Genomic DNA, 20,057 nt, shown 5'->3' on the forward strand with positions numbered 1-20,057 from the left:
TCTTGTAATCTTGTAAAAAAAAAAAATATATATATATATATATATATATATATATATATATATATATATATATATATATGTATACATACACTTGAGGAGCTTTAAAGTGCTGTAAGTGATTTCAGTGCGTGAACCCCATTTCTCCAAAACCCCGCCCTCCAAAGACAACAGCCAATCCAGTGTCTGCAAACCCAGACTTGCAAAATGATTGACTGCCAGAGATTATTTCTGATTGGCTTAAAACTTCCAGATTCTTTTTTATTGTTCACAGGGCCTTTTGTTGCCATATAGATGTGTGTGATTTCTCAGGACACCTATTTCAGTGATATCTGCCAGGGACGTTTTATGAGCGATAATCACTTACTTTAATACCCGGTGTAAAACGCTATCAGTCTCAAATGGCAGTTTGTGATGGCATCACCCGAGACAAATGCTAATACAAGCGGTAAACAGAGCCCTTGTGTGCGAGTGTGTTATTGAAACGCTCTCTCTCTCTCTTTCTCAGGTGCTGTTTTTTCTGATGTTGGCCATGCCAGAGGCTTTGAGCAGGGAGGCAGTTGTGGACGTCCCACTGGCGTCATCTCTGCTCTCTCTGCCCTTTTACCTGCTGTGTTTGTTTGGCTCGGCCCTTCACGTGCTGGTCTGCACCTCCTCCGGGGGCCCCTGCTACCTCTGCTCTCTCCCTTGGGTCCTAGTGTTCACCGTCATCCTCTTGACCGCCGCCTTCACATGTGCTCTGGTTAGCATGGCAGCGAGGAGGATGCCGGTCAGCAACAAGACCCCTGCTAAGGTGAGTGAAAAGGTTTCTGCACCATGAGCATCACCAAATAACCATAACCACAACATTACTCTGAAATAAAGTGCAACAGGTTCTGGAAGTAAAAACACCATTCATTTTCCCCATGGGGAAATTGATTTTTTTGACGATAACTAATAAACCTTTAAAGACAGACCTGTTGTGAGCTCTGAGGTTGTTAATCAATAGTATATGCTCTTGTTGAAGCCGTTTTGTTGAAGCAAAATGTTTGTGAAATAATAACGTTTAATTGCAGAATTTGTGGTGAAAAACTACATTTCCCATGATGCTGTACAAAAAAAATCAACAAATCAAATATTTGCATCACCTGAAGAGCTCTGTCTACTCCAGTGAAGCAAAAAGTAAGAAACAAATCCATTGAGACTTTTAACTTCAAACCGTCGCTTTCAGCTAAAATATGAGACCATAATCCATAATAACGCTTCCTTCAGTGAAAAAGTCTGTGCCCTGTTGTTCTCTAACATCAAAATCCACTTACATCCTTGTTTAGAAATGTTTTACACCATTTTCACTTGTAAAAAGTGCTTGATCTGTGCATATTTCTCTCCTGATTCAGACGAGATGACTTTTTCACTGGAGAAAGCAGTGTTATGGATTATGGGCTTGTATTTTAGCCAGAAGCAGTGGTTAGAAGTATAGTGCTGTCAATCGATTAAAATTTTTAATCTAAGTAATCGCATATTAATCACACATCAAATCTGGGTGAGAAATTACCCACAAAAGTTCATTTAAAGCCATTATTGTGTTACATGAGAAAAGCATCAAATCACCATTGCAAAAATCAACATTGCTGATCTTTTCCTGTTTTTATGAAGCCCCTCCCTCAGAAATAGGCGATGGGCTCTGATTGGTTAGCTAGCCCAGTGTGTTGTGATATGCTAAACCGCCAATAACAATCATTGCGCGTCTAAACGTTCCGCCCCTCACCTCAGCGGCATGTGCTCTGGTTGTATTGTAAACAACAGTGTCATTAATATCGCTTATCAGTTTGAGCCCGATTGAGAAGCAGAGGATATTATTGAAGAGGATCGTGCAGAACCTGTGCAAGCACGGCTTTTAATGGTAGGCCTATGTTTTTTGTTTGTTGTTGTCTCATACTTTTAGATACGCTGTTATTTGTAAATTCTACTGCTTATGTTAACTTTTAATATACGGTTTTGTCCTGATTAAAACTGATGCACGCGCATGTATAACGCTTCTCATAGCTATGTGAAAATAAGTGTATAAATGGAACAGAACTGAGCTGATGATCTGAATGAGAGAGAGAGAGGCCGAGCAGGCGACGCGAGGAACAGTGTTAAGAACCACTGCTTTAGAACATTGATTTTGAATCTTGTGAATCCATTAGAATTGTTAGAAGACAGAATCGCGATTCATATATGAATAGATTTTTACGTGCACATCTAGTTTTCTCTTCCTCTTCTCTAAAGCAGCGCAGCATGGCCTCGCCCCCTTTGTTGCCTTTTCCCGAGGGCGGGGTTTATCTGGGTTTGTGATGTCACAAACCCGGGAAGTAACTCGTTGTAGTCCCTACCAGCTGTTTTTGTAGGCATTAAACTGCCAGAATTTAAAAAGACGATATCTCCGTTTGCATTGAACTTTCAGCTTCGTAACTTTGCAGATATTGTTTATGCTCAAACAGCAACATTACACACTAACTAACGTTAAAAAAGTGAAATCGCAATCAACCACCCCTTTAATTCGTTTTTTTTTTCAGATTTTTTATTAATATGTAAATATGAAATTATTTTTTAATGAAATTATTTTCTAAATAAGAAAATAAAAATGCCAGTTGTTGGCAGGAAATGTCTTAATGAATAAGTCATTAATTCAATCATTCATTTGATTCATTCATTTGATTCGTTCAAACTGCTGATTCATTCAGGAATGAAGTAAATGGTTCTCTTTATTAATGGACCATTGAATCATTGGTTCACCCGATTCATTCAAAAGGTGGATTCATTCAGAAATTGTGTATTGCTTGGAGACACACAACAGTTCTGCTGTGGCTTTAATAGGTAAAATTTGAGTTGGCAAAACTGATCAAAAACAGAAAATCTTGTCTAAACTATAACACAATATTAACTTCTTATTTATTGAACTGTTGTATAAAATCAATATCACATTTGCACTCGTGCTACTCGGAAGAGAGCAGACGGCTCTGCATGCTTTCAACTCGCTCTGACGTACATGGGGCGGGAAGTGTGCATTAATTGTGTTAAAAATTTGAATGCATAATTTTTTCCCATTACTAATTAATTAGATTAACGCATTAAATCGGCAGCCCTAGTTAGAAGTTATTAATGATTATTCCTGTCACCGTTGAAATAACCAGTGTCCAGTAAAGAAACCATGACCTAGAGAAACCGAATTAAAAAGGACCTTTTTACTATTTAGTGAAGAATCATTTGTTTCACAAAATGTTGCTCCTCGTCTTCCATTGGTGGGACAAACTGAATTTGACATGTCGGACCGCTCAAACAAACAAAGCAATGTTTTGCCATCGTGTTTACTGTCTTTACACTTTTCAGCGAAGTCAACCTGTGAATGTGTCTTGTCGTCGTCTTTGCACGTTAGGCTGTGATGGGAGAAAGTTTTGAACATCAGAAGCATCACACACAGCAGCTTAATGTCTCTGGAGTACCGAGCAGAGTTTCAAATTTTTCAATTTGCTCTAAACACCAAAAACAAATCCTGTTTGAAGTTTTATCCTTGACAGTTTATTTAAGGATGAGTAGAGAAGCTCCGTGGTTACTTTAGACTCAGGCTTTGCTGTAAACGCAGTGTCCTTTTACTTGTTTAAAGGTCAAGTGTGAACAGGATCTGTTGTCAAAAAATCAAATCAATTTGAGCGCAATTTAAACCCGGATGATTGTAACCACTCTAAGTTCTTCTGCCTTGGGAAAGCTAGCGTGTCTCCGACACAGTGATAATCCTCGTTGCCTTCTCTAGTGCAGCTCAACCAGGTCTCGTCCCATTCGTCGATATTTGTGATATCACAAATCCCGGAAAATATGCGTTGTAGTCCAAACGAGTCGTTCGTTGTAGTTTTTGAAAAGTGATTTCTGTTAAATAAAAAATCTCCTTTTGAATTGGACTTTGACCTTTGTAACTTTGCAGATCTTTTTTATGCTCAAACAGCAACATTACAGACTAACTAAAGTTGAAAAAGTGAAAAAGCATAATAGGACCCCTTTACACCAAGAAATGATGATGACGTTTCTTATATTCTCTGAAAATCTAGGGTGTTTTCAAACTTTTGGAGGGAACTGTAGAATGCCTTATGTAAGAGCCAATCTTAAGAAACATTTCTTTGTTAGTTTCAGATTGAGCTGCTGTTTTGGCCTCTATGATGAATGTGAGATGAGAATATGACCATCAGATCAGCCTACTCTTGCATCATGGGATAGAAATGTCTTTGTTAAACATCAGTGAAGTTTATAACGCTAATAGAGTCTCACAAAAACATTCGGGGTCTTATTTCATCCACAAAATTGTATGCAAATCTTTGAAAATCTGCCTTACAGAGTCTTCTGTCTTAATAATAAATAAAAAAACTCCTCTTAATAATGCATATCTGGTTTTGGCCTCCACACAGGCAAAGTGTTCATGGATAAAAAAAGAATTTGCTCCAGAGTTAATGAGATAAGAAGAGGACACCTCTTTTAATTACCTCTTTACAGGAAAGAAAGATCTCCCTCTCTCTCTGTTTCTGTGGCACGCAATAGAAAATTGCTGACAGTCAGATGTGAGAACAAACAGAATGATCATTAGAGAGAGAGAGAGAGCGGTGCAGCAGAGGAGAGGAGAAATAAGGCAAGGAAGTGACTGTAAGAGCCGAGTGAAAGTTTTGCAGTATCACTCCTCAATTCCCAGTCGAGTTCCTGTCACCTTCCACCTTCCAGACGGCTGTCTGTCATTTGAAGCATCAGTCGACTCGTGCTCAGTATTTAATGAGCAGGCTTTTGCTCCGGTTTCCGTCTCTGGTGGCAAGAGCTCAGTTTCATGCACTGGGAATATGTTGGGCTCTAAATTAAATGCTGGTTTTTAGGAGCATTAAGGTTGAGTAAAGAGAAATCGTTCGGCCTGAGGCGTCTTCAAGGGGCTGTATCATGGAAATCAGGATTTTCGGTGATTGTACTATGTACTATGTGTGCTAGAGAGTGACACACACTCGAGTACTCGAGCATAACAGTGATGATCATTCATGAAAACACACTAATGATTTATGTGATCGGTGATGATGGCATATTGGGGTTAGGACAGCGGTTTATCAGCTCATGCGTTCCCTGGCATCAAACCCTATAGGAAATAGGCTACAAAAACACATTAAATGAAACCTAAGCTGCAAAATGGCTCATTTAGACATTTTTGTGGTTGTGATCTGTAAACTTTATTACTCATTTAGAAAGTCTGATACTGTTTTTGGTGCAAGAGCCCATTTCTTTGGTTGGACAATAGTAGCACACAATTTTTGCAATGTCATGTTTTATAATAACAACAACAAAAAAACTTGGAGGGGGGAAAGGAAGCCCAAAAAATGTTGAAGTAAAAAATGTATTGGGGAAAAAAAAAAAATATATATATATTATATATATATTTATATATATTTGCAATTACTTTTTTTAATAAATATTGTGCCTCATTTTAAAATATTATTATCATTAACTTTTTAAAACATTTTTAACTTAAATTAAAAATAAAATATAAATATTAGATTAGATTAAAAACTAAAAACTTAATTACAAATGTTAATAATGTTAATAAATGAAGTAAGTTTGAAATACTAAAATTACTAACTGGAAATAAATAAAAATTGAACTAAAACGGAATAAAAAAATAAATTAATATTTAATTATTAGTAAGTAATATTTAAGTATTACTAATGTTTAAATAATATTTAAATAATAATTAATATTTAAATAATTAATAATTTTTTAAAGAACAAACTAATAAAAATGCGCGCGCACTTAACTAATAAAACTAATAACTAATAAAACTAATAAAAAAACGCGCACTTAACAAAATTACAAAAAATTTAACTAAAATTAAAATGAAAACTATAAAAAACAGCTAATTAAAATACTAATACTGATTAATAAATAGTGTATAAATAACACTAAAACAACACTGATATTTTATTATCTGTGTACACACACACACACACACATGTTGGTATTGGTGGTTTACGGGGACTCCCCATAGGCATAATGGTTTTATACTTTTTAACCATTTTTAGATAAAAAAAACACCATTTAGTATGTTTGTTTTAATCCTTTTGAATTACAGGGACATAGGAAGTGTCCTCATAAACCACCTTCTTCACATTTTAATACAGGTGTCATATCCATATCCTTATGCAAATTTGTGTCCTCATAAACCACCAAAACCAGTGTATGCACACACACACACACAGACACTTTTTTATATATGTGATAAAAAAAGAATAAAATTCTTCATAGAAATAGGCTGTTGCCCCTTTGAAATGCACTACAGCCTCAGATGTATAATTGACAGGTGCAGATCCAGGAGACAGTTGGCTGTATTTCCTATTCATTCTCCATATAATAGGCTCTCCGAGGATCCGGGCCAATTTGACAGAAATTTGAGTTACTCCCACATGTGTGACAGTGACCCCTCAGCAGATACCTGTGAGACAGAGGTGAAGTGAATCATGGGATTGACGCAAAGCGTCTGCAAGTTGCTAATGATTGACGGTAACCTCCCTCACTGATGGCTTATTGAAACTGCTGAGATCAGTAGAAATTAGGGAATGATGATCATTCTAAAAGCATTAATGAATAATACTTAGACCAATGTCAAAAGAATCTTGTTTCTGTGACAGTAACTTTTGTGTATTCCTATCATTTTTTTTTTAATTTGCAGGACAATAATAGCACAATATGTCATGTTTAAAATAATAACAAAATAAAGTATAGTAATATACAAAAATCAATGTTACAAAAATCAGTCTTGTTTTAAAGGGGTCATATGATGCGATTTTAATTTTTTCTTTATCTTTGGAGTGTTACAAGCTCTTGGTGCATAAAGAAGATCTGTAAAGTTGCAAAGACTAAAGTCTCAAATCCAAAGCGATATTCTTTATAAAAGTTAAGAGTCAACCACGCCTACCTAAAACGGCTCGTTCTAACACACCCCCACATGTCTACGTCACTATGTGGGAAGATTTGCATAATGCCGCCCAAATGTTCACGCAAAGAAAGAAGGCGTAACTTTTATTCTTGCTGTAGTATTGTTGTTGCCGTCATGTCGTTAAGGCGCTGTGTGCTTCGTTGTGAAAGCGAAACTACTTTGTTTGGCCTTCCAAAAGAGGACGATATCCGCTTCGTCATGCCTGGAGCTGATCCGTGCTGGTTGCTGAGGAAATGCAACAACTTTGTGCTGTGGATCGCCGGATCGGCTTTGAGCGTGGAAGAAGCGGAGTCCAGCCCGGGGTCGTCACAGTATAGTAAGGGACGTAACATTTCCGTCACACGCTTGAGGAATTCAGCCAATCACAACACACTGGATAGCTGGCCAATCACAGCACACCTCGCTTTTTCAGACCGATGAGCTTTGTAAAAATCGACGTGTTTCAGAAAGGCGGGGCATAGAGGAGAAACAATAATGTACAGTATGTGGAAAATAATGTGTTTTTTTAACCTTAAACCGCACAAACACATTTCATTACACCAAATACACAAAATAATGTTCTTTTTAGCAACATCATATGACCCCTTTAAAGGTGATTCCAGCTCTGTTTCCAGCAGATGTGGGTTGTGTATGTATTTCATGTCCCTTGCTGTTGGGAATTCTGGCACAGTGTTTAATTAGTCTCCATTAATTGCCTCCTGATCAATTAGTGCCGCTGTCATCCTTGTTAATAGAGATGTTTACTCGACACTTCAGAGGATGTTTTGTTTTTTATTATAATCCAAAACTCAAAAGTTACTCTCACTCTGATAAGACCGCATCTCTTAGTCATGCATGTGTTTTCAAATGTGCTCATTTGCATAATCCTAAGGTTTTTGTAATCTTTCATCAAAATGTAATAACGTACTCCATTCTGAAAGAGTTTTTTTTTCTTTTCTTTTTTTTTTTAAGTACTGGTCACTGAAAGGTTCTGTTTGGAAACAAAAATGGTTCTTCTGTGGCATCACAGAAAATGAATGAATACACATACATATACCCTTTTGGAACCTTTACTTTTAATAGTGTACTTATTCACCAATATTCGCCAAACTGCTATTTAATGATTGAGCTTATTGTTGTAGCATAATAGAGTCAAAAGCCTCACCTATTAATAAAAATGATGCACTCTATGAAATCACACATTGATTTGACATTTTGTAGAAGTATTACATTTATATTAAATTGAAAAAAATTATTGTGGAAAACAAGCGAATTGATCACACCTTCAAATCCCAAAAAATTACAATCATAACAAATTTGCCTCCATTCATATTTCTGTTGAATAATTGATTAAAAGAAAGCTAATTTTATATTGACTATCAATAGGCACTGTTTCAAAGTGTTTTCTTGTCATGTCAAAAAAGCAAACAATTTCCCTGTCATGTACTTATTTTTATTAGTGTTATTGTGATGGGGGTTGGTGTTAAAGAATTGTGTTATAATAACCCCTACAAATACAACTCATTATATACACTATAAACACTTTAAAGGAGACAGACATGTAGATGTTTGTGAAAGATGTTTTCTCTGTTTTGGAAGAATAATTCTTTTTTAAATCATACCCTATTTATTGCATCAAAATTTGTTAATACTTTATATTTAAGGGTGGATAATTTTATCAGTTGTTTATTGCAACAATACATAACTACAATAACTTTGTCTAGTGCTCTTATGCAAGTTTATAGCATGATTTGTGAAAATGTAACTAAACTGAATGACATAGCATAGACTTCTTTGTGGCTAGTTTTTGCGTATTTCATTCTGTAACCTACTTGTTCTACAGATCTGTGTTCTAGTGTTAAATGCTACTGTTTATGACAGATAATAATATGATAATTTTTGAGTTTCCCTTACCGAATGTCATATCCTGTCAGCAAAAACCTGTCCATGGGCTTTTTTGATTGCTTTCAGTTTAAGTGCCGGCGGTGCAGTGTTGCCAGATATTGATACTAAAACAAACATAAAAACTAAAAATAAACCAAAATTATTTCCAATCTTTTGCAAATAAGATAAAGATATCGCTGACTCTAAACTGCAACTTCCTACTTTATAAAGTTAATAAAGTAAAATTAAGTGGAAAAGACAAGTCCTGCGCCCGCGCCCTCACTCACAACCAGTGTTGGGGGTAACGCATTACAAGTAACGCGAGTTACGTAATCAGATTACTTTTTTCAAGTAACTAGTAAAGTAACGCATTACTTTTTAATTTGAAGAGAAAATATCTGAGTTGCTTTTTCAAATAAGTAACGCAAGTTACTTTTTTTTCCAATGTATTGATTGACAGCTCTCCTGTCCCCATGTTGAGAGAAATCAGAAGATGCTACTGTAGTTATAAAATAAATATGAATATGCATTAATTCATCTCACACACAAAAAAAAACACAGATTCAGTATTCCTCAAAATGAATAAAAATAATGCAACTCAGAATATGACGCAAACCTGCAATAATTAAATGTTAAACAACACAAATATCTTTTATGTATTTAATCCCATTCTATTAACCAATGTCTTTGCTTCTGACCTTCGATGATCCAGTTCAACCGTACTAATAAGCACAAATTACTCTAGACAAACATTTGTGTGTCTTTTTTTATTGCTGAAGTGTGTTGAAATGTCTTCTTCTGCATTCTACTGTACGGACGTAAATTTACTTTCCCTTCAGCCTGAGGCGTATTAATTTCACATTTGGTGTGAAAAGGCTTTTATATTTTCCAAAAATATAACTTTTTTATTTTAAAAACAAACAAGCAAGCCCTGTCCAGATTTAAAAAGTAACGCAACGCATTACTTTCCATAAAAAGTAACTAAGTAACGTAATTAAGTTACTTTTTTATGGAGTAACGCAATATTGTAATGCATTACTTTTAAAAGTAACTTTCCCCAACACTGCTCACAACTCTCTCTCAAGCCTCCTTCACTCCTTCAGCATCTCGCAGCGATCATTTTAATACCAGGGACGCTAAACATTATTGCAAACTGTCTAAACTGAATTATACATGTCATGCAGGCATTCATATGAGGAGTTTAACAGCAAATTAGTCATTCAAAGAACAAATTTTATTTTTTAACATGAAAAATGTACCGAGGTCTGGACCTCAGTGGCCTCATAGCTGATTACGGGCCTGTTTACTCCATAGGATTATAATGTAAAACAGAAAACTGTGTTTTGACAGCTTCAAAAAAGACGCCAAGTGTGAACATAGCCTTAGTCGACAAAAACAGGACAAGTTGACTAAATATGGTAAAAGCTAAGTTACATTTGACACAGGACTAAGACTAAATTAAAAATAGCTGACAAAACGAACACTAATTTTTATTTATCTTAGATTCATTCAGTTATGAAACACGCACTGTACACTTCAGTTCCTGATGGATAAAAGCACTTTTTTTCCCTAAATAAATAATCTGTTCTACTCGCATTGCAGAAGTAAAATAGGCTGTAAATGCTGTTTCATGTTGACCTCAAAAACAGCAAAAGCAGGCTGTTTAATTGTACGGGTCAGAGAGAGAGGGTGGAAAATGCTCATGAAAAACCCATTTACAGTGCAGAAAGCGTAACATTATAATTGGACTTCAGGGAAAGCATAAAATACTGTACAATATGTCTACTATAAAGAAACAAACAGGCTGTTTAGTTGCACATGAGCTGATGGTCGGGCACACACACACACACACACACACACACACACAGCCTGTCGTCAGAGGGAATTTCTGTCTGCTTCTGGATTAGCATATAGATTACTGCGCGTGGCCCCGTTAGCTCAGCACTCGCTTCTGCAATGATCAAACCATCAGAGACCTGAACGCAGCCCAGAAAACAAACTCCTGATGCATTTGTGCTGCTTTTTGATCGTGGATCCCAATATTCCCTTCGATGGGACCGACAATATGAAAAAGCGAAAAAGTAAAGAGAGACGGTTTGCGCAGAAATGAGAAGCGAGAGCGAGTTTATCCCAGACGGTGTTTACACAAACACAAGTTGCTTACACAATCCATTTCCCCCGCCGGATGACTTCCACCCAGGTGTTGCCCGGGTGATGAATGGGAGGCATCAGTTGCCGTGGCGAGGCCTTGTCACACCGGTGAGATGTGACCGGTCCCCATGGTAACACACATCAAGGCTGGACATGGTCGTATCCATCATGACCAGGGACACACACACACGCAACAAGCCACAGAGCTACCAATTAGTATTGCGTTATCAGAGCAAACGGTGTGCTGCTGAGATGCTGTTTGTCACTTAGAAATACTGTCTGTTGTTTGAACTGAGCAAGAACAGCACATTTAACTTCAGTAATGTGAGGGAAACTGAATTTTCACTGGAAGTAAAGTAGAGAGGAACTAGGGCTGGGTGATAAAACTTTAATGATAATTATCACAATAATAACTTGATAAAATGATAACACATTCTATTGTTTATGTGCCAAAAGCGGAGCGAAACAGCATTAATGGTGCCACACATGCCATGAACAATGTGGGACATACATATGGAATTTTATTATACTATTAATGTAGACATGTATTAAATGTATTAAAGGCCCGTGCCATCAAAGTCAGGGAACACTAACCTGTTTCATGATTTGAAGCAATATCACCTGCTAGAACATGCAGAATCTAAGAAATTAATTTCTATATTAAGATATTGTGTTAAGGAAAAAAGACTGGAAAAGGGATTTTACTTAAAGAGATAGTTCACCCAAAAATGAAAACGCTGTCATTAATTACTCACCCTCATGTCATTCCAAACCCGTAAGACCTCCGTTCATCTTCGGAACACAAATGAAGATATTTTTGATGGAATCTGAGAGCTCTCTGACCCTCCCATAGACAGCAATGTAATTACCACGATCAAGGTCCAGAAACATAGCAAGGAGATTGGTAAAATAATCCATGTGGCATCAGGGGTTCAACCGGAATTTTACGAAGCTACGAGAATACTTTTTGTGCGCAAAAGAAAAGAAAAAAACCCCACTTTATTCAACAATTCGTCTCTGTGTCATTGTAGCGCCATTTTGGAGAGTATCCGCTGTAACATACAGCGTATGTTGTTCTGTGTCAGCCGCACCACACGGATACGCTGTTTTCGTTCAGATCAAATCACAACGTAAGAAACAGATCCGGCGTAACGCAGCTGACACAGAATAGCATACGCTGTTTGCGTTCAGTGCATACTCTCCAAAATGGCGAGCATTTTGATTTTATAGCAGCATTATTTAAATTAACAAAACAATTTTTAATAGTTTTAGCTTTAGTGTATAATAACTGATATAATCCTGTGATGTTATATGAGATGATCTTTAGTGTACTGTAAAAAATGACTAGTAATATAATGAATAAAATATAATTATTATAATGACTTTTTAATATATATTTATAAATGTAACATTTAATATATATTCTTTTTTTCTTATAATTTATTATTTTTATGTATTTATTTTATTATTTTATGTATTAGGCTTGTTTTTCACAGAAAAATGTTGTTGTTTTATTAGATTTTTATTATGTGTTTTCTTATATATTCTATTATTTATATTTATATGTAATACATATTTTATGTAGTATTTTGCATATATACATTATTTATATTTGTATAAATACAATATATATATATATATATATATATATATATATATATATATATATATATATATATATTCCTTTATTATTGTTTTATTTCATCTTTTTAAACTTCTAGTAAAAATACTGAAACTCCTTGAAGCATGATACATTTACTGGAGAAGCAAAACTGAACAAGATATTATGAAGCTGTTTTATTATTTATTAGTTGTTATTGTGTGTGTGTGTGTGTGTGTGTTTTATTTTAATTTGATTACACCTAGTTCAAAAATCTGCCACTGCAGTACTCACATTTTGTTCACAAAAATATAGTTGGTTAATAATATTTTTGTCTGCTGTGCTTCTGCGATTAGAAGAAAATAAAATTTGTTTCGGAATGCAAAAGATTGTGATTACATTTGAATGAAAGATAATGAAAACAAACATTTGTGTCTTCAGAATAACAGGCAGTGATGAATCTTTCGTAATGAGACCAGAATTTTGTATTAAGTTGGGCTGATTTTGATCGACCAGGGTACAGGATTCCCCAGAGAAGTGTGTGTGGATGTTAGCACTTTCCCTTTGAGTCAACACTGCTCTGCTCTCAGCAGCCCTGCACTTACACACTGTGGGAAACACAACATGCGCTCTCACCTCGTTTGTGTGTGTGTTTGTGTGTTAGCTCAGGGCTCTACACATCAAAGTGCTGTCTGTAGAGTTGTTTTACAGTGTTGGACAGCGGTGACTTCAGTGTCAGCAGCGTTTTACTGTCACAAACTGTCCGATTTTTCGGTTACTTGTGGTCTTTGCCCTTTTCAACTGTAACCGCTTCACCTTTTCCACTCCATTTCTCTCTCTATGCTTCACATCTGACTTTCTTGTATTGGTTTTTTTTTTGTGTGCAAACTTTTGTCTGTATGGAAGATGGCCATACATGATGTGTTGATGACGGGATGTTTGGAGTGAATGTGTTGCAACAATTGGAGGCACAGCATGCTCTGTGCCATATAAAATGTCCAAAGAAGTGGAAGAAACTGCATGCTAACTTTCTTTGGTACATGTATCATGAATGCATTTATCATTTGTGCTCCTTAGAAGAAACAGCAAATGTTTTGATTTAAAAAAAAAAAAATTCATTAAGCTCACAAGATTTATTTATTTTTAGATTTCTATTCATCTAAGAATCCTGGAAAAAGAAATGCATCATGGTTTTTTACAAAAATATGAAGCAGCACAACTGCTTTCCACATTGATAATAATAAGAAATGTTTCTTGAGCAGCAAATCAGCAGATTAGAATGAATTCTGAAGGATCATGTGACACTAAAGACTAAAGTAATGATGCTGAAACTTCAGCTTTGCATCACAGGAATACATTTTACAATATATTCACAAAGAAAACAGATGTTATAAATTGTAAAAAATATTTCACAATTTTACAGTTATTACTGTATTTTTAAACAATTAAATGAGCATAAGAAATAAAAAAAATAAAAAAATCCTACCAACTCAAGTCCATCTCAGAAGCTCAATGGAAGAAAAATATCCTAGAAATCCTCTTGATTAAACATATTTCATTCAGTACTGAAAATTATATTAATAAAACTAGTTCAATCAGTAACTTATGCATGTTTTGCTGTGTATTTTCTGTGAATCAACCATTTTCTTTTATATACAGAGTTGCTGTCTGTGTAAATCTCCAAATCAGTCACTTATGAGGCTCCATTTCAGTTATTATGCTGCCTTAGAAGGTAGCTGCCTATGTAGAGAGTAGTAAACAGCGAGGCAACTCACTAGGTTTGATACAAGGAGGCTAATAGTAACCTCTCTCTCTCATTCTAGGGCTCTGACTGGACTCTGTCGGAGTTGGACGCTCTGTTGCTGATCGGTACGGTGGGTCACACCCTGAGTTTGGGTTCCAGCAGCTTCATAGAGGAGGAGCACCAGACCTGGTACTTCCTGCTCAACACGCTGTGCCTGGCCATCTTCCAGGACGTCTGCAGGAAGTACTTCAGGGAACAGAGGCATCGTGGTGAGGAGGAGGACGAGGGGCCTTTGCTTCACTCCAGCACCGAAGAAGGACCGTCATTCTCCCCGGCGGTGGAGCTGGGAGTGAGTTGGGTCTCAGAGAAATGGCTGGCGCTGGCGACCCCACTGCTGACCTTGACCTGCTGCCGCTTGCTGAGGTCACTGAATCAGACCGGAGTGCAGTGGGCGCACCTGCCCGACTTTGGACACTGGCTCAACAGGTAAGATCTAGGCTTACCACGATAGACAGTGCTGATGGTGATACCGTTGATAAGCCGCAACACCGGTTATGTCACTTGCCCACCGTGGCACCGACCCCCACCGTCGTTTAGATTTTTTATAGTAATAAAAATCATTTAGTTTAGTAAAAGAACAGACACTACAATTAAAAACTGAACGTGGCTGCTCAATGCAGCGTGTCGATCGACAGTCGCATCACAGATCAGATTTCATTTCTCCAGTGAGGAGAGTGAGTCGAGCTGACTGACAAGAAGAGTGAGGTGAAACAGACAAGACAATCGCGAATGATTTAGTTTCGAAACGAAATGCAAAAGCGCCTGTTTGGCAGTATTTGGGATTTTGAAAAGCCTGTTGACTTTTGCCGTTTATCTAAGGTGATTTTGGAAGTTTTTTTAAACATTCGTTTCTTATTTAATTGGTTCCACAGTGTTTGCTGATTTTTACTTTATTTAAACTTTGTGCAATTTATTTATTTTATTTGACGTCAAGGTGTGTGCTGTGCCTCCAAACTTTCTTATTCGTTTAGCTAATAAACTTTCTACGTTTCTTATTTATTTGGTTATATATTATACATGTTTACTTATTTCTAGTTTTTTATAGGCTGCCTATTTAAACTTTATGTAAGTTATTTGTTATTTTATATTAGGCATAGCCTGCCCTATTTTTATTCGTTTTGTCAATAAAAGTTCTATGTTTTATATATAGGCTAAAGTGAGTTTGACGTTGTATTTTGTTGTTGCATTCAAGCGATTGAAGCCAAATTGCCGCTAATTGAAAGTAAAATGCACACAGTGCTTTTAAGCTATTTAAAAGCGAAGGAAAGCAAGGAAAGGAGGGAAAATTCAAACAAACTAAAAACTAACAATTGCTTTACGCGTCGATATATGGTAAGTCGAATATAAGACAACCCTGATTAAGACGACCCCCTTTTTCCAGATGTACCTTTTGGAAAAAGGCTTTTTAAAAACCAAATCTTGTTTTTTCTCAATAAAACACATTTTGTCTTCAATTATTTTCATATCGCATATTTTTCCTATTTTAATTTTTGTTTTGAAAGAATGGTAAAAACTGGTAAAATGTACCAACAATCACGTATATGACCCCTTTAAAGGGATAGTTGACCCAAAAATAAAAATTCTGTCATTAATTCCTCACCTTTGAACTGAATTGAACCCGTAAGACCTTCGTTCATCTTCGGAACTCAAGTTAAGATATTTTTGGTGAAATCCGAGAGCTTAATGACCCTGCATAAACAACGCAACTGACACGTTCAAGGCCCAGAAAAGTAGTGAAGACATTGTTAGAATTGTCCATGTGACATCAGTGGAGACATGGCAGAGAAGAAATTGTTGAATAAAGTCATTATTTTAGTTTTCTTTGCGCACATAAACTATTCTCGTAGCTATATAAAATTACGGTTGACCCACTGATGTCACATGGATTATTTTAACGATGTCCTTACCTCCTTTCTGGGCCTTGAAGGTGTCGGTTGCATTGCTGTCTATGCATGGTCAGAAAGCCCTCAGATTGCATCAAAAATAACTTAATTTGTGTTCTGAAGATGACCGAAGGTCTTACGGGTTTGGAAGGACATGAGGGTGAGTAATTAATGACAGAATTTTCATCTTTGGGTGAACTAACCCTTTAAAGTTACAGTTAAGAGCAGTGATCGATTTTCTCATTTTCTTTTGTTTGGCTGATTTACATTAATATGGAAGCTTGTTTCCACCATGGGATAAAATAATAATAAAAAAAGTAAATGCGACTTTATTTCTTACAATTCTTGCTTTTTTTCTCGTAATTCTGAGTTTATATCTCGTCATTATGACACTTTTTCTAACAAATATAAACTCTAAATTATTATATATATGTATATGTATAGTCAGAATTGTGAAATATAAACTCAAAATTGCAAAAAAAAAGGGTTTATATTTTGCAATTCTGACTTTTTTCTCAGAATTGCATTTATGTCGCACAGAAAGCCGCTGTGTAAGCACAGCGTAAGTTCTCTCTCGCAGCTTAGTACGCTTTTAATAACTCTTTTTAATATCAGGCATGTCCCTCAGTAGACTGCATTTTACAATAGCCATGTCTGATTTGACTGATTTGGATGTTAAGTTTGGACTTTTTAAGGCGGCGCAAAAGCTCACCGCTATCAAATAAATAAAAGGAATGGAATGCAGCATGCGGAGTCATTCTGTCTTGATTATCATGTTTTCATAATCGTTTCATAAAACTAAAATTCAATGAACCGCATAGTCCTACTAACTGGAGCTGTTTTCAGTCATTTTTGAGGATGTGCTGCTCTGCTCTGAGACGTCGGACTGTCTGCATAGGGAGTTAATGGTGCATTCACACTGACAGCGATTAAATCACCGCAGGTTGTCGGGTCGCTACGCTGCTTGTTGCTCGTAGGCATCTCAACTCGACAGCAGTACTGAACTGTGCCTGGCAGTCATATCATACGGTCTCTGTCGCTCAAGTCGCCAACTCTCATTGAAAAGGAATCACATCAGTGTGCGGTAACACTTCGAATCGCTGTCATTGTGAACGGCCCATCAGGCAGCATCCTAACCAAAATAAATATAAACAGCAATATACTGTATATATATACACACACTACAATGTATTATATTACATTATATTATATATATATATATATATGTTATATACAAATCTTTAAAAAAAGATTACAATTTTATTTATATATTCTATTTACTGTAGCAACAACATCATTTTTTAATAAATTAATTTGAAAAATAATAATTTACATTTTTCTTTGTTTTTTTTCTGCTGTTCATTGTTTCATTTGTTCATTCTTCCGTTCATTTCTGTATTCATTCGTTTGTTTGCTCAGTTGTTCATTTGCTTATTCTTTCTTTTTTTCCTCTTTTGTTTGCACTTTGTTTTCTTAGTTTGGCCATTTTGTGTTCATTCTTTTTGTTCATTGTTTTTCTTGTTCAGTCCATTCTTTTGTTTGTTTGGTGGCTCTTTTGTTCTTTCGTTTGTTTGTCTGTTCAGTTGTTTATTACAGTTAGTTTAGCCATTATTTTGTTCTTTATTTCTTTCTCTATTTGTTTGTTTTTGGTTTCTTCTTTTGTTCATCGTTTTTCTTATTATTTCTTTTGTCATCCTTTCTCATGTTCGGTTCATTCATTTGTTTGTTGTCTCTTTAGACCAATATATGAGTTATTATTCTCCAACAACCTGTGGAGCCCATGCCACAGATTTGTTGTCAATAACATTCTTCTAGCCAAGTCATGATGTCAAATCTGTGCCATAAGCGCCATTCGTTTGAGAGCTGCGGTGGAAGATTATTAGTGAATATCAAGTGCTCTGGTCTGTTCCTCGAACTAAACTATCATATGACTTCAGAAGACTACAGTCAGACAGCAAGCAATTAATGTTCACAACCTCTGAATCTCACAGTCTCTGGTTTTATATCTGAGAGAAGGACTCTGAACTCTTTTGGGCTCATATTCAGACTGCCTGCAGACTTTTTGGCTAATGAAAAGATTGTTTTATGAATAGAGGACTAATTAGTACACTGCAAAGAAGTATGAATATTCGTCCCTTTTATTAAGCATTTTAATTGCCATTTTAATAATCATTCCGACTCTTTTCAAGATTCTTATGTATCACCGCAGGGCTGTTTAATATCAGCAAAACTGATTAAAAATGGTAAAATCATAATTATGACCAAACTAGTTTGCATAACAGTTCTGTTTGCGGACATGTTATTTGTCATCTAATCAAATGCCCCATAAATATCCCCCAAACGTCCAGCGTCTAAACACACTTCACCCCGGGCGATTAAATTTGTTCTTTCCTGTGTGTTGTGATCCATGAGTCTCTGGAAGCGGCAATGGATTCACAAGATTCAAAATCAATGTTCTAAAGCAGCGGTTCCTAATACTGTTCCTCGTGTCGCCCTGCTCTGCACACTCTCTCTCTCTCTCTCTCTCTCTCTCTCTCATTCAGCTCAGCTCAGCTCCAGCAATGAACTGTTACATTTATACACTTATTTTCACATAGCTCTGAGCAGCATTAAACATGGACCTGCGTGCAGTTGCGGTACTGTATTAAAGCTTTAATCAGGATAAAACTGTATATTAAAAGCTAACATAAACAGTACACTCTAAAAAATTCTGGGTCAAAACAACCCAATTGCTGGGTTTGTCCCTATTTTACCCAGCACTGGGTTGAATTTAACCCAGCATTTTTTAGAGTGTAGCAGTAGTATCTAAAAGTATGAGACACCAACAAACAAAAAAACATAGGCCTACCATTAAAAGCCGTGCTTCCAAAAACTGTCGTCCATAAAATGCGTTGCACAAATTCGAACATCTGGGTTGTGCTGTTCTGTTGTAAATAAATAAATCTTAACCAATGATTCCTAATTGCATCTACTTCACACAGCAATTTGGGTTTGTTCCTATTTTACCCAACACTGGGTTGTATTTAACCCAGAATTTTTTAGAGTGTACTGTTTATGTTAGCTTTTAATATACAGTTTCATCCTGATTAAAGCTAACCAATCAGAGCCCATCGCCTATTTCTGAGGGAGGGGCTTCATAAAAGAAGGAAATTGATCAGCGCGTTTCTCAGAGAAGAGACAGAGCGGTGTGGAATAAAAGTAAATTATGTGGAAAATAATGCGTTTTTAAAAAAACGAAGCATTAACACATGTTAGACTGCACCCCATAAACACAATCAAGCCTAGAAAACAACCACTGAACCCCCCTTTAAAACAAAATTTCTGCTTAGTTTTGTTCATAAAACAGTTGCAAGGGCCCATATGCTACACTTTTGTAGCATGCAATACGTTTCCCCTAAAGAGCACTTGTAATGAGGTTTCTTGAATTGTAAATTAGTTTCACATGAACACTTTCCACGCTTTCTCTAGTCTCAGCATCACATGACGTCCATCTGATAAATAATGCAACAAAAAATGGCAAGTGCTTTCTTTTGTGCTCTGATTGGCTAATTTTCCTCTCCTAGTAGCTAGTAAATTTGATTATATTAAATCTGTATATTTTCTGTTTTTGAGTTATGTTAGGTAAATGAAATAGTGTAATTAATTTGTTTACTTTTTTATTTTTTATTCTACTCTCATTTCTGCTACTTTCTTTTGTGAATATGATTATATATATATATATATATATATATATGCATATATATATATATATATATATATATATATATATATATATATATATATATA

At 35.9% G+C, this 20,057-nt stretch overlaps 1 protein-coding gene across 1 annotated transcript in view; it reads left to right on the forward strand.

Annotated features, from left to right (window-relative positions):
• Positions 1-20,057, forward strand: part of LOC107556835 (GPI ethanolamine phosphate transferase 2-like) — a 116,442-nt gene that overhangs the window by 52,682 nt on the left and 43,703 nt on the right. Inside the window, exons 7-8 of the mRNA XM_016240066.1 lie at positions 506-790; positions 14,408-14,814. Coding sequence (XP_016095552.1) covers positions 506-790; positions 14,408-14,814 — 692 coding nt within the window. The remainder of the gene's footprint in view (positions 1-505; positions 791-14,407; positions 14,815-20,057) is intronic.

This window comes from Sinocyclocheilus grahami, unplaced genomic scaffold (assembly GCF_001515645.1).
Source record: "Sinocyclocheilus grahami isolate Dianchi unplaced genomic scaffold, SAMN03320097.WGS_v1.1 scaffold580.1, whole genome shotgun sequence".
NCBI lineage: Eukaryota > Metazoa > Chordata > Actinopteri > Cypriniformes > Cyprinidae > Sinocyclocheilus > Sinocyclocheilus grahami.